The 14,211-nt window shown below is 41.1% G+C and overlaps 1 protein-coding gene and 1 long non-coding RNA gene across 3 annotated transcripts in view; one reads left to right on the top strand and one right to left on the bottom strand.

Moving 5' to 3' along the window:
• atp2a3 (ATPase sarcoplasmic/endoplasmic reticulum Ca2+ transporting 3) overlaps window positions 1-14,211 on the top strand; it is an 85,346-nt gene that overhangs the window by 46,843 nt on the left and 24,292 nt on the right. For both annotated transcript variants that reach the window (XM_088615708.1, XM_088615709.1), the window contains 3 exons: window positions 659-739; window positions 2,968-3,053; window positions 3,730-4,194. In XM_088615708.1, the coding sequence (XP_088471834.1) occupies window positions 659-739; window positions 2,968-3,053; window positions 3,730-4,194 (632 nt within the window). The remainder of the gene's footprint in view (window positions 1-658; window positions 740-2,967; window positions 3,054-3,729; window positions 4,195-14,211) is intronic.
• LOC148643616 (uncharacterized) lies at window positions 3,728-7,308 on the bottom strand. Its single transcript, XR_015929008.1, has 3 exons — window positions 6,962-7,308; window positions 6,433-6,532; window positions 3,728-5,738 (listed from the first exon to the last, which is right to left on the bottom strand). It is a non-coding gene; the product is annotated as an uncharacterized LOC148643616 (long non-coding RNA).

Below are 14,211 nucleotides of genomic sequence, written 5' to 3'. Positions count from 1 at the left end.
TGTGCTCCTTTGATTTAAGAAGAATTGGGCTCTGTATTTAAAACTAGTTAAAATTGTTTTAGTTTATAATATAAGCACATATTTCTCTTGTTTCTAAATGCTAGTTGTCTGGCTTTTCATTCACTTTGTATTCTTCCTTTTTCAGCTGGTAGTCTTGCTTTATTGCATAAAAATACTTCCTGAAAACAGATTTAATGGGGAAGTTACTCAGAAGCTCATACTGTTGTTTAAGTGTTGTTTCAATGAGTTAATGCATCATTTAAACTCTTCCCCTGAATATCATCTCATTCTTCTTTTGAAAATACTGCTCAAAGATTGCAGGATATGAAGTACAGTGGCAGATGGAAAACTACAAAGGGCTCATTAAGAACATTAAGAGCTAAAAATAAAATATGCATCTTCACATTCGGCTAAATGCTCGTCTCTAATTCACCCCTTTCTCCATGTCAAAGAGTACGTGAAGCTCTGCGTCTCCAGTCAGGTACTGTCAGCCATGTGGTGAGAACTGAGCAGAGAGTTGAGGATGTTGGGACCCAGGGTGGCTCATTGTTCTTGCCTAGTAAGACACCGAACTGTAAAGTTAAACGATAAGTACTGACGAGAATGAGACATACAATATCTAGCTGCCAACAACTTACATTTCTCTTCCCCCTTATAGTTGGTGACAAGGTCCCTGCTGACATCAGGATCACCTCCATTAAATCCACAACCCTGCGAGTGGACCAGTCCATTCTTACAGGTGAGTGGGAGGGGGGGGTCTCTGTTACATTGTCCTTTCCAGCATTGAAAAGGTATTGGTTTTCCTCAAACAGTTTGGCATTGATGACCACATCAATTTTCAGTACTGTATATACTGTAAGCAGTGCACATAGAACATTTGAGCTTTTCCAAAGAATGTTTCCAGATGAGAGAATCCATTTAATTAAAAAATGCATTGGAAGCAGCAGTAAAAGAAGACCCAAAGGGGGCAACAAAACAGTGAACATGAGGTCATATGAGTTCAGTGCTACCTCATTACCAGCTTTAGGAATTTAGAGTTCTTAAAAGAAAATGAATGTTTTGATTTTTAAATTGAGAAAAGATAAGCCTTGCTTAAGTTTATTAGAGCTCTTTGAATAAGCAACATCAATAATATAGGTGCACAGCGGATATATGATACTCCGTATCAATAATCTAGATTCTATTAAAGTTGGTAAGTTAGCCAAATTTCTAATTGATACCACAAAAAGGAGGATTAGAACACACTGCCTAAGCAATAAATATGGTTCAGTAAGATTCAGGTAAAATTTTAAGACTGAAAAACGCCTGGCTGACATTTCATGTAGGCAGCTGCAGGTTTTGCATCCAAGAACAATAGTACAAATACAAATACTGAAGCAGAGATACAAAATTCATGTTCTCTGCAGTTGATATGCAGTAGATTACGTCTTTACCTGAATTTGTTATTTTTTTCCTATCTGTGTCAGTTTCACAGTACCGCTTCATTATTTCTCTGGCAAGTTCTAGGGTTTTATAACAAAGTTCAATTTAACCGTCTACGTCCTGCACAACATGCATAGTGCTAGCTAGCTGCACCATTGAGCAGCCCCATTTGGAGTTAATTACAAAATTTCAGGAGTAGTTCAAGCTCTAATCTCGTCCGCTATAGCTTCCCTGGATATAAATATGATTACTGCTGACCCATTTCCGAGTTCTCTCCATCTTTACCCTTGCAACAGTTCCCTGGTTCATCCTTCAATTAAAGGGGGTGTACTGACAACCCCATTGTTATGTCTGGGTTCTCCTCAGCTGGTTGAGTTACCCCAGTAACATGCTATTAAAACATCTCAAACTTTCATTAAGGCTTGAACAACCTACTGAAATAAAAATGCCCACAAAAAAAGAAAATTTAAACGGCACAGTTTGTGTTTGGCCATAAAAACAGCTTGTGCTTCCAAAATATCTGGTATTACCCCGAGAATGTGGACATATTAAGAAACATCCTTAAAAATTCAGCCAAGCAAAGGAGATAACACATTCTTAGATGAAGGCTAGCTGTTGTCAATTCTGATGTATTGCATGTTGATAATGGGCACCGCACAGAAGGCATTAGTAAGTTGTTGATAGAGGTTGCGTCCAGTCCGGATATTCACAGTGCTTCCCTTCTATTTATGAGCCACTCAGGAAGTGGAACTGGCTGAAGTCGCATCCTCACTTACTTGGATTAATTTCTAGACCAGAAGGGTTTTTATAAAATCTCCTGAATGGCAGACAGTTTCGAAATGACATTCTCCCCCATTGCATATAAAGCAGGTTTAATTGAGGCTCTATGGCTCCTCTGGCCCCTTGTTCTTATCTCGTTTACTGGACTGCAATTCTCTCGTCACTGAAGATCTGCAGATTTGCTCCCAGAATTTTGATGTTGAACCTTCTACTTTATATCGCCAACATTCAGCATGCAGGTTTAAAGTAACTAAACACAAGTCTTCTTTTTTTGTGAAGCATTTGTCATTCTCCATTTGTAAAAGAATTATTGTAGATCAATTCAGCCACAGTTTTCAAAGTACAGTAGGTTTTTCAAAGGTGTGGTTTTGTATTCAGACAGACTTTTTCAAATGGACTAGTAATCAGTTGGTGTTCAGTTGAAGTGAACAATGAACAAATGTACTTTATAAGAAAAAAGTTTGACATGGTTAATAAATTAACAAAAGAGAACACCAACCTGTGGAGTTTTTGTTCATTGGACTACAATGAAAACATTGTCATCACTGGTATTTTGAACTTGAGAACATAACTTGTAGTTTGCTGTGTGATACTATCTTGAATTCTCTATCTGAAGAAATAACTCCCAGAAGAGCCAATATTTATAAAAAGAATAATAAAGGGTGGAGTGGAGCCAAATTTTATCACTCCTCTTTAGGGGGAAAAATGCAGTAGAAAGAGTGGTGGAAATCTCGTTTAACAGATATCTGCTCCTTCCTTGTACAGGGGAATCGGTATCAGTCATCAAGCACACCGATCCTGTTCCTGACCCCAGAGCTGTCAATCAGGACAAGAAGAACATGCTTTTTTCGGTGAGTGTTGTGGATTTTATTCCTGATCTCACTGGTGATTGCATCCTGCAACAATGTCAAGAATGGTATGTATTGTATTATAATGAGCTTTCAAGTCTCATTTGACATGTTTAACATCAGACCAGATTGCAGGAAAAGATACGTAGCTTTTATTTTTGCTCTGGTGTGTCCAGTCAGGACTGAAATTGACTGTGGGACAGTAGGAATGTAGCATGAGCAGCCTTTTTTGACAGGTGAGAGGGGAGTATTTGGGGAGATCCTTGTGTAGCTTAGCTTGATGGTGCCCTGTTATTTCAATTCATTCATACCTAACAAACATTTAGTCAGTTCATATTGCAATATTTCAGGGAGAAATTCTCAAAAATGTAATGTACTGTAGTTATTTTCAAATTATGATACCTTGTTATCAACACTGCTGGGTGTCAGGCTAAACACTTTTGAATTTATTCTCTTTACAATCAGATCAATATATAACACGCATGATGCCAAAAAAGCTGATCACAACCAGTGCTGTGGTGTTTACTATATGACTTCTATTTTTTTCCTGTCCAAAGATAGTAAGTGAAATACAGACTTCAGGGCTATTATTGTAAATCAGTACAAATGTAATTATACCTTATTGAAAGTCAGTAGCCATCCATGTTAGCTCATCCTGTAATTTGCTGTTTGACCACAGGGGACCAACATCGCTGCTGGCAGGGCCATCGGCGTGGTTGTGTCCACAGGGGTCTCCACTGAGATCGGCAAGATCCGCAACCAGATGGCCACAACGGAGCAGGAGAAGACGCCTCTGCAGCAGAAGCTGGACGAGTTCGGCGAGCAGCTGTCCAAGGTCATCTCCCTGATCTGTGTGGCCGTGTGGGTCATCAACATCGGCCACTTCAACGACCCCGTGCACGGAGGCTCCTGGCTCCGGGGCGCCATCTACTACTTCAAGATCGCCGTGGCGCTGGCCGTGGCCGCCATCCCCGAGGGGCTGCCCGCCGTCATCACCACCTGCCTGGCGCTGGGCACCCGCCGCATGGCCAAGAAGAACGCCATCGTGCGCAGCCTGCCCTCCGTCGAGACCCTGGGCTGCACCTCCGTCATCTGCTCCGACAAGACTGGCACTCTCACCACCAACCAGATGTCCGTGTGCAGGGTAAGTGCCAGCCTCTGGGGGCAGTTCTAGTGTCAGACTGCGTTGGAACAGGTGCCACAATACTTCGCTTTTTATCCCCTGTTTGAAAAGCCCTGTATTTATTGTCATTGAGCCCATGAGGACATTGCCAGCAATCTGAATATTAAATTGCATGGGCTTCTGCACACTTAAAAAAAACTAAAGACTAAAACATATAACATGTGACTGCAAACTCTTCAGTCCTTTAACAGTGCAGCTTATACAATATGTAAATGATGGCAGAAACAAATGAGCTCCTCTTTTGTTAAAAGCTTGGGAAATGTATGAGAAAGAAACCGATGGACTGACCTACTGTAACAGCACGTTTGCAGTAAAGGTGGTGCTGTATAATTGAAAGGGACAGCAAAAATGAGCCTGTTAGAAAACTGAAACAGTCATACTGTAGGTGTTGAAGAAGCAGGGATGTATAGGGTAAAGCATTTTGGAACAGCAGTCTAAGCCATCGTGATTAATGGAGATCAATTTCATTTTAATTATTATTACTGTTAATTTCTTACTGATTCAATAGTAGCTTAAGACATCAGGTCCACTCTGTCTGGAGCTGGCTTAAATTAAGATACAGAATTTTTTTTCTAAACATTATGATGATGTTTGAGCATTCAGCATAAAAATGCATTAATTAATGCCGAATATTTTTTACAGATGAACAGGAGAAATTGATTCTTGTTTGGTCCCGACTTCTTTGTCAGTGCTTATAAGTAAGGGTGTATTAGAATATTCCTTCTACTGCACTGAATGTATCATGATCTGTGCTATTTTGTTGTAATGTATCTCGGGCTGGAGGTGTGGATCAGCTAACCCATCCTCTTGACCACCCTATCATCCCCCAGGACAAGCCCGTTAAATCCAAACTATGTTCTTAAATTCTCACTGTTATTTAATATACAGCTGCACGTACTGCGGAATAGGGTAAATGTCAAAGTTCTGTGTGTTGTTTTCTTTTTCTTTAACAAGAACAACATGCGTTTTTTTCCTTTGCAAAGTCCTTAGATAGGACTTCTGCTTCTATAAGTTTGATGCTAAAAGTGCCTTTCTTAAGCCTGGCTGGGTTTTTGAAATGTCAAAGCACTGCACTTCCCACTGCAGACCCAGTAATCTTTGCCCCAGGGTATTCACAAAGCCGTCGCCAGGGAGAGAAGAATGCTGGTCTGGGTTTTCGTGCATGTGATGCTCGGCAACCACCTTGTCAAGAGCTCTCTCCCCTCTGTTCTCCTCCCACAACGTGACATTTTGTGCCCTTTCGCTGGGGGGATGCCAGTCAGTCTGAAGAAAAACCGCTCCTTGTTTACCTTGGCACTCAGCTCCCGAGAACACCAGTTTTCTCAGGTGGTGTCTGATGTCTTCCCACTCCGGCACCCCTTTCAGCCCAGCTCAGTCCATCGGTGTTCACTTTCACTCGGAGTGTGGGGCAGAGATGAGAGCTTCTGTGGCAGCTGTGTTACTGGAATCCTTTGTCACTGGAGCTGCTGAATTGACATCTCAGACATAATCCAAGCTAGTGGGACCTAATCATGAAAGTCAATATTCATACTCTGATTCCTTGGAACATTATTTTTTGTTGTATGAAGTTTACATTTAATAATAATAATCCTTATTGTTATACAGTGCTTTTCTGGACATTACACTCAAAGCATTTTACAGGTAATGGGGACTCCCCTCCATCACCACCAATGTGTAGCCCCCAGGGTAACACCCTGGAAATGTTAATGACCACGGAGAATCAGGGCTTTGGTTTTACACCTTATCTGAAGGACAGTGCTTTTGTTACTTTTTTAGGATAGAGTCCCCATTACTATATTGGGGCATTATGACCCACACAGACTGTAGGGTGAGTGCCCCCTACCAGTCCTCTTCCAGTAGTAACCTTAGCTTTCCAAGGAGGTCTCCCATCCTGGCACTGACCAGGCTCACATTGTTTAGCTCCAAAGGGTTATCAGTTGCGAGTTCTAGGGAGATGGGGATGATTCTGTGCTTTATACCATATTAAAGAGGTGCTCAGCCCTGGAGTACCCCCAGTCCATTCAGATCTGATACTGTATGTCATCTTAAATCATCAATATGTAGAGACTTGTGATATGTAAATTAATAACATAAATTCATTTGTTCAATTAAGTGAGAAATGGCCATCTGTAGTCCTTGAGAGTTACAGAGTGCTGGTATTTTCATTTTAAATGACCTCAGAATGACTTAATTTAGCACCTGCTCCTCGTAATCCAGCTGGATTGAAGCTGTTCAGGGCCAGTTTTCCATCTCTGCCATAGTATGACCTAACTTCTCCTTATTAGTTTAGATGTGTTTCCTACAAAATAAAAAGGACAGTCTTTTAGTAAGTGTTAACCTAGCCAGCTCCCAGGAATACTAATTCAAATAATTTGCACTGTAAAAATCCTCTTGCTAATGCTACCAAATCAGTTCGCTCTTGATACATTTAGATATTTTATTATCCCTTTCATCCATTTAAGGAAAGAGTAGGTGACATGTAAAATGCAAAAGTGTGTTTGGGTGCCAGTAACAGTCCAATTTCAATACAAAGATTCTTTGAAAAACTTCAGTGGCAGTTTTGTGCTACTACTTGCAAATACAGCAGTTTTTACTGCACCTCCGAAGTAGATAATCCTGGCAATTCCTTTGAAATACACGGAGTCATAAGGAACAGGAACACTGTGTTTCTCAAGATGAAATGGAAGGATTCCTGGACTTGATTTATAAAATGGGATTTCCCTCTTACCTTGACTGGAGCCATTCCACTAACATCAGTAAGAAATAAGGGCACAGCAGGAGAGAAGGCCGGATATAAATGGACCAGGTCCTCCGGAGTGTTCAAGGTCACCCTAGAGAACAGAGCGGAGAGGCGGGGCTTTCAGTTTCCGTCTGCCTTTTGGCGAAAGCACAAAGCTGGTGAAAGATGAAGGGTGCCCGAGCTCGCGGGATTTTTCTGTGCCTTGTGAAGCAATGCAAAGTGACATTGCTGGTGTCTGTGCACTTCAATAATGCATGTGGTCTCTCCTGCAAATAAAGCAGCTGACAGCTTCCCCGAAAAAAACAGCAGCAAAGACGCCTGCATTAAAAATACAGTAAATCATTGAGCTCTACTGATGCACTCAGACTGCTGAAAGTGGATTAGAAACACAAGCAGTACTGTGGTCCCCAATCACTTTTGCAGTTTAAGAGCTGCTAAAATATCTTACACCTCTTCACGACACGAGATTCAATAATGTGTAACTAGATGTTTCCAGGGTGCAAAGATGTTAGTAAATACCTCTGTCTGTATTTGAGCAGCATGGTCCCATAGCTTTTAGCGTTAATGTTTTATTAGTAAGTTATAGCATTAATTAATGTGGCACAGCTTTTGAGGTCCTGGGTTCCATTTAATTGTTCTTTTCCAAGTGCTCCAGTTTTCTCTTACATCTGAAACACCTGCAGCTTGGGTTTGATTGGCAACTCTTAAATCGACCATTTCTGGGTATAATTCCCCATGCTAGTCTATCTAGCCTTCCAATCTATTTTACCTCAAGTGTGAACAGCACAGACTATAAATTCTGTCATGCTTTTATTTTGTGCGCACTGTTATACAGTATGTGAAAAAATGTACTCATGAAAAATACATTTCAAAATGGTTGGGGGGAAAAAAAAAGTTCACTGGATCTTTGTTTCCAGTTCTAAATCTGTATTTGTTCTGCCACATGCAAAGCACTTTCATATTTCCCCAGCATTCATACTGTACATACAAATACCAGGGAGTTTCCAATTATTTCTGGTTGCATTCAGCCTCTCAGTGGCTGGTAAAAGAGGGGCAGTGGAGAAGTGGTCAGGCAGTGGTCTAGGTGTGAGCTCCAGTCTCAGGTGTGGTGATGTTTTTGTGTGTGTAAGCAATGTATTACAGTTTGCTCCAGTAAAATGTCCACATATATCAATGTGTGCTGGTATAAATGTACAGTACAAGCCAAATAAATTCATAATTCTTTAAAGTTTTTCCACAGCACTGCGCATTAAGTCACAAAAATGGGAATAAGGTAACTTTGTGCTTTTCTGCATTTACCTTACTTTGGTTTCTCCACAGTTTAACATGTTGTTTCCATGATGATGTAACTCTGTTTTACTACTTTAACTTGCTTTTAGTATGGCGTGCTACAGTAAAGCAGTAATAACATGGCGTGATCAGAGAGCGCCGGTGACACAAGGAACTGACCGTGTGCTGTGGTCACTGGGGCTGGCAGAGAGTGGGAGAAGAAGCCAGTAAAGGGAACAGTTCTCCATTTTCCAGGCACTGGGCTCGCTTCTGATATAGTACATGTTGTCAGCAGGAGTCGGGCACAGCAGTGACCTGCTGCTTTAATTGACCTATGAAAACAGAAATAGGCAGCATAATCACTTAGGAAAAGCCATGGTTTATAAATGTTTAACTGCAGGGAGTTCCCTTGGTAGAACCTGTTTAATCTCACAACATTAATACTGAGATCTTTTACAGACTGCCAGAGCCATGGTCTGGTAAATATTGACACTGTAAATTTACAATACTCATGGTTCACTGAGCCCAGCTCATATCCCCATGATAGGAGAAATTTTCTCTCATTGGGAGTGTATAGCCATGCTGTTTTCCTGCCGACCAGCAGGCCCAATGCAATAATACAAGGAATGACAGTAAACCCTCGCTTTAACAGACTTCACTTCATGGCTTTGAACATTCGGATATACGGTAGCAGACAAAATCTGTCAAATCTGAGATGCCAGACTTTTCTGGGCTCGGTTTATTCTTAAAAACCACGCAAAAGTTAAGACATAAAAATATGTAAAATATTTAGAGAATTTTAAATTCAGAAACATCAGTGGTGCCCTATAGGGCTAACCACTTAATCCAAGTCAGGGTGACAGGGGAGCCGGAGCTCGTCTCAGTGACCAAGGGATGCAAGTCAAACACACAGCACACACACTTGTACCACTGGCCAGTTTTCCCAGAAGCCAGTTAACCACCAGGTGTGTCTTTGTGCTGTGGGAGCAAACGAGAGCACCAGGAGGAACCCCGCAGAAACATGGGAAGAACATACAAACTTCATGGAGATAGCACTCCAGTTCCGGAATTGAACCCAGAGTCCTCTTGAGAGGCAGCAATGCTAGCCAATGCACCTCCGTGCCACCCAGTGCGTACTGTATAAATTATGAAACGTAACAGTTCTTTTGCTTTCTTTAAAAACTCTTGGATGTCTGAGAGCCACGGAAATCTTGCTCTTCTAGTTGAAAAGGAAGAAAAACCATTATCTTAATTCAGGATGGACTCTGGATTCTCTGCTTGTTTAATGATTTATAGATTTTAAACTTAAAATCTGTTTTACCAGATTCTTCTTCTGTGTTACTTCTTTGTTATTGAGCATGTAACATGGATGCATTTTTTTCCTCTGTTAAATTTTAGCGATTCATATTTTCTTTGAGAACTCATAAAAAAGTGTATTCTTTATTTCTATCTTCTTTTTCATTTGTGCTTAAACTGGTTGTCTGCTGTGTTCTTACCCAGCTGGACATAACTGATTCCTTCTGCATCAGCTGTACCAAACAGAACTTAGAAACTGTGTTGTGCTGAAACTAGCAAGTTACTGTATGGTGCCTCAGACATTGTAGATATTTAATTTGACAAATTACCTTAAAGGGCAGCAATATTCAACTCTGGGTAGAAGAGTTTCATTTCAGTGCATTTTAAAATATAGAGACTTCTTACAATGATTATTGATTTTTTTTAAATGGAAAATGTTAGTTGTTTAAATGAACTGAATTCGGTTCTGCAGCCCTGACACACCTACTAGCGCGCGTGACTAACAGTCAACAGGGGTCACTCTTGTGAAAAGGCTGCTCTATTTATCTCAATGTCCCATCTTGACACGTTTTGCTGCTTGGGGACTCTGGTCACAGTCCACTAGTGGCACAAGGCATCTAGCCAGTCACTTCGCACCTGCTGCCCCAGTGTGATGTTTCGGAGGCCCAGAAGCTGGTTTAAGTTGTACTGTAGCTTGCACCGTTTGTCTCGAGGAATAACATAACAGGGGTGGGGCCAGTCTGGAAGTCTGGCTCTGCTATAATCCCAGCCAGTCCATTAGGAACACGTCACAGACGCTGTCAGGTGCTATGAAAGCTGTCGTCTCTATCCGAGGGGAATGCAGAGTGGAAACAGATCAACAGAGCCAACTTGTAGTGCAGCGTTTCATCTCATTCAGGAGGTGTTCGACTCCTTGTGCAAATAAATTGCTTTCTTCTCTGCCAGCTTTTTACTTTTTGTTAATGTATGAAAACTTGAGTCAGGCTTGTGGTCGAACGGGAAAGACCTTTTTAAACATTCTCCGATATAAAATTAAGCGTCCAAAAAAACACCCTTCATCACATAAAACACTTGGTAACAGCGGTGTTTAAGAGTGTTAAAGTGTATCATTGGCTGCAGATATCTAGGTGTCAGAGAAAGGGTACGGTTTAACCAGGTAAAACTTATGAAGAGAAACTCTCTGACTTCCAGCTGAATTCTGGACCTTGTCTAATATTCCTGCACACACAGGGTGAACTTGCACAAGTTTGTTCTAGAGTTTTCCTACTGAAGATCCGGTTCCTCTCGGATCCCCACACTTTCGAAATGTTCAGTGGTGTGCTGTGTTTAAAGAACATTAGCTGCTCTATTTTTAGCACAAAGCTTGGCTGTGCGCTCACTTCCTCTGCACTGTGCACTGTTAAGGATAACATTATTATGGCTGGTGGAAAATATATTGTAATCCAATTACAACTGCCCAAGCCTGGGAGCCTCAGGTTCCTGTTTCAGTGCCATAACATTACTCACAGTCAAAGCAAGAGAGAGGTTTGGAGTACGAACTCAAAACAGTGCTAGGCCCTGTTGCCATGGCCACCGAGTAAAACATCACTGTGATAAAGATGGGAACCCGTGTCTGGGTTGAAAAAAAAAGTTCAGAAAAAAAATTGTATCGGCTCCTCACAAGGCTGTGTGCCTGAGAGTGGTGATTCATTTTCAGCCTCCTTCTTTCACAGCTTATTAGTGTGGATCTGTGAGAACCATGGTGCGTTTTTAGCTTTTCTTTTTTATTTCTGTTTGAAACAATCTGCTGGCTCTTTAAACTTCGAAAGTTTTTTTAAAACTTTTTTAGAAAATAATGTTGTTCCATTACATGAAAAACAGTGGCCACGTCAACAACAAAACTGACTGAAAACATTACATATTGTATCATAATGGTCAGGGAATATCAAAGGATATTGTGTGAGCTGGTGTCAGAGGTCAGCAGAGTGTTTCTAGGGAATCTATGTTGTGAAATGAAACTGCCTCCATTTGAAGCACTTACTGTACAGGTGTTGAATGATGTTGAATGTTTGCAAGTTAAGCAATTTTGTCATTTAAGGAATATCCATCCATCCATTTTCTTACCCCTTAAAATCCAATTCATGATCACAGGAGAGCCTATCCCAGCCAAGCAACAGGTGGAAGGTCTGATACTCCCTGTCCATCACAGACAAACGCAGGAGCAACCTTAACAAACCATATCGCACCAGGGCCATGTTTTCCAGAAGCAAATTAACCTACTGACATGTTTTTGGACTGTGGGAGGAAACACACGCAAACACGGATAGCATCTCAGTTCCCGCATGGAACCCAGGACCCCAGTGCTGCCATCGTGTTGCCCATATAATGAATATCCTGTGGGAAAATGTGCAAAGTTCTGTACGCATGCTGCATCAGTTCATGCTAATTCATGCATACATACTGTATACTCAATTCTGAATAACGGAAGTATCAGTCTCCGGCAGCAGTTACAGCTACAACATCTTTCACTGGTTCCAGTACGTGTTCATGGATGTACATGGAGATATGTGTCCACTTAGCCTGTAGCAGTCGATTCAGCTCTTCGTGAGATGTGAGGTGGTGATGCAGTAGGTTCTTGTGTTGCTTCCTGCTGGTGTTTTATTTTTGTCACTAGCTACTGTTTGTGAATTTGTCTGGTGTGTTCTTGCCATGAGAGATACAAGAACAGTCATGCCTCTTGTGAGATCACTGACATCACCCTTCCTTCCTTTAACATGGCACACTGAGGCAAAGGTCTGGTCTGCTGCTGCTTTACAGACAATAGGATTTATAGGCTATACCATGTGCTGCACCATTCTTACTACTTTGGACAGGAAGGATTATGTCAATGAAACAAACCATTCTCTAATATTTTGGTAAGGCGGTGCATTTCGGATATTTAATCCAGTCATACAGGATGTCCTTGGAATAAAATGTAGTCTCTTTGGGTAGAATGCTGTTTTTTTTAAGAATTAGTTTTTCCTTTCCAGACATTGAGGATATAATCAGTAGGTTTCCAAGCTGACAGGCAGTCCTTACAATATAAGGAGCAGACATTCAGGACTCATCCTTATGTTTTTGATAAGGTTTGCTAAAGTTGCTCCTACAACGAGGAGAGCATGCAACTCATGTAACTACTTTTATAATAGTGAGAAATTCAGGCATGAATTCATCATAAAGAAGTTTAAATTAAATTTGTTCAACAGCAATTTCTGCTGAACGTTTTTGTGAAAGCACAGCTTATGAAAAAAGTCATCACAGACTCCCACGTCTCACAGAAGTAATAGCCAGCGCAAATCATTTTCTTATCTTACACTGTTTCATTTTCTGGTGTCTGATCCCCAGAGATTCTTCAGTCCCAGAAGTCTATAGCCATTATCACAGCCAGTAATAAATGCCTCCTTGTCAGTATAACAGACAAGTAAAATCATTACAACACTTGAGAAAAGAAGAACATTTTTCTTTCAAGCAGCAAAAGCCACAGATGACTTTAAACACCCACTAATGAAAAGTGTAAAATATTAAGAGGCTTATTTTGGGTGTGAAGTGGCAGTTTTCATAGATATGCAACCTGAACAGAGCTTTAGATACAGTCACTTGAAGATGCTTGTATTTTGGGGAAGAAGTGTGGGGGTTCTAGCAGCACAGTCAAAGGCCCCTTGAATTTGATTTCATATAGCTTTGTCAATTTATTTCACATTTAATTCACACTTTGTTTACACCACAGTGGAGACCAGGGCATGGGACATGATATTCTATGTGTTGGTTTAAAGCTTTTCAGAATGCAATTTTAATCGTGCTGTGCCTGTTGAAGTAGAAAACGAAGACAGAAAGGGGCACATTGGGCAATCTCTTATACAGGAGTGTCTGTGGTGGCTGGGATTGTGAATGGTTGTTCTCTGTCGAACAGCTCTGGTTAGAATCCAGGCTTTTAAACCACCAGTATATGGAGTCATATTGAAGGGATTGTAAAGTGCAGATCAAGGACTAGTGTCCTTTATGGTGAGAATTCTGTATACTGTAGAAGAGACTACAAGGAGAAATTCTGCTGGAAGGCAATTTCATTAACTAAGCAGCTTGGTTGTACCACAGCTTTGAAGTGAATGATCCCAGCCAAGGGACAGCAGTTTTTTCTACTTTAAGCATTTTCCACCAATACCAAAGTTCTTTGTGCTTTTTGCATAAAGAGTACCCAGGCGAACTGACCCTCTTTCCTTATTTCTTATTTTTGGAGAGGCAGCGTGGAAGCCAGTCGATTATTGAAATGGAATATTGATCTGGATAGCTGCAGCAAGCTAGTGAACGCGCTCAGCGTGGAATAACGTGTTGCCGAGTCCAGCTGGCCTGATGAATGGAGTGCACTGAGGGTTCTGAGCAGTGATTTACTACAGAGAATGATCTCAGTGGCTGCAGGGACTGTGAGGATGTTATGTTGTTAAGGATGACAACAACATCTCCCTTTAAGGAGAACTGATGATCAGGATACTTCAAGGAAAGCTTCATAAATAAGGAACAAACACTACATAAATGAGTAATTTCTTCTGGTTACTTGATTTCTCTGGGAACATGCAAGACAGTAAGGTCTGCTAGTGCCATTAGTCAGGATTTTCACAAAAAGCATATTGTACAATACACCTGTCAGTCTAAAGGGTATA

This window comes from Lepisosteus platostomus, chromosome 22 (genome assembly GCF_059453375.1).
Source record: "Lepisosteus platostomus isolate fLepPlt1 chromosome 22, fLepPlt1.hap1, whole genome shotgun sequence".
Taxonomy (NCBI): domain Eukaryota; kingdom Metazoa; phylum Chordata; class Actinopteri; order Semionotiformes; family Lepisosteidae; genus Lepisosteus; species Lepisosteus platostomus.
This window is presented reverse-complemented; position numbering and strand designations above follow the sequence as displayed.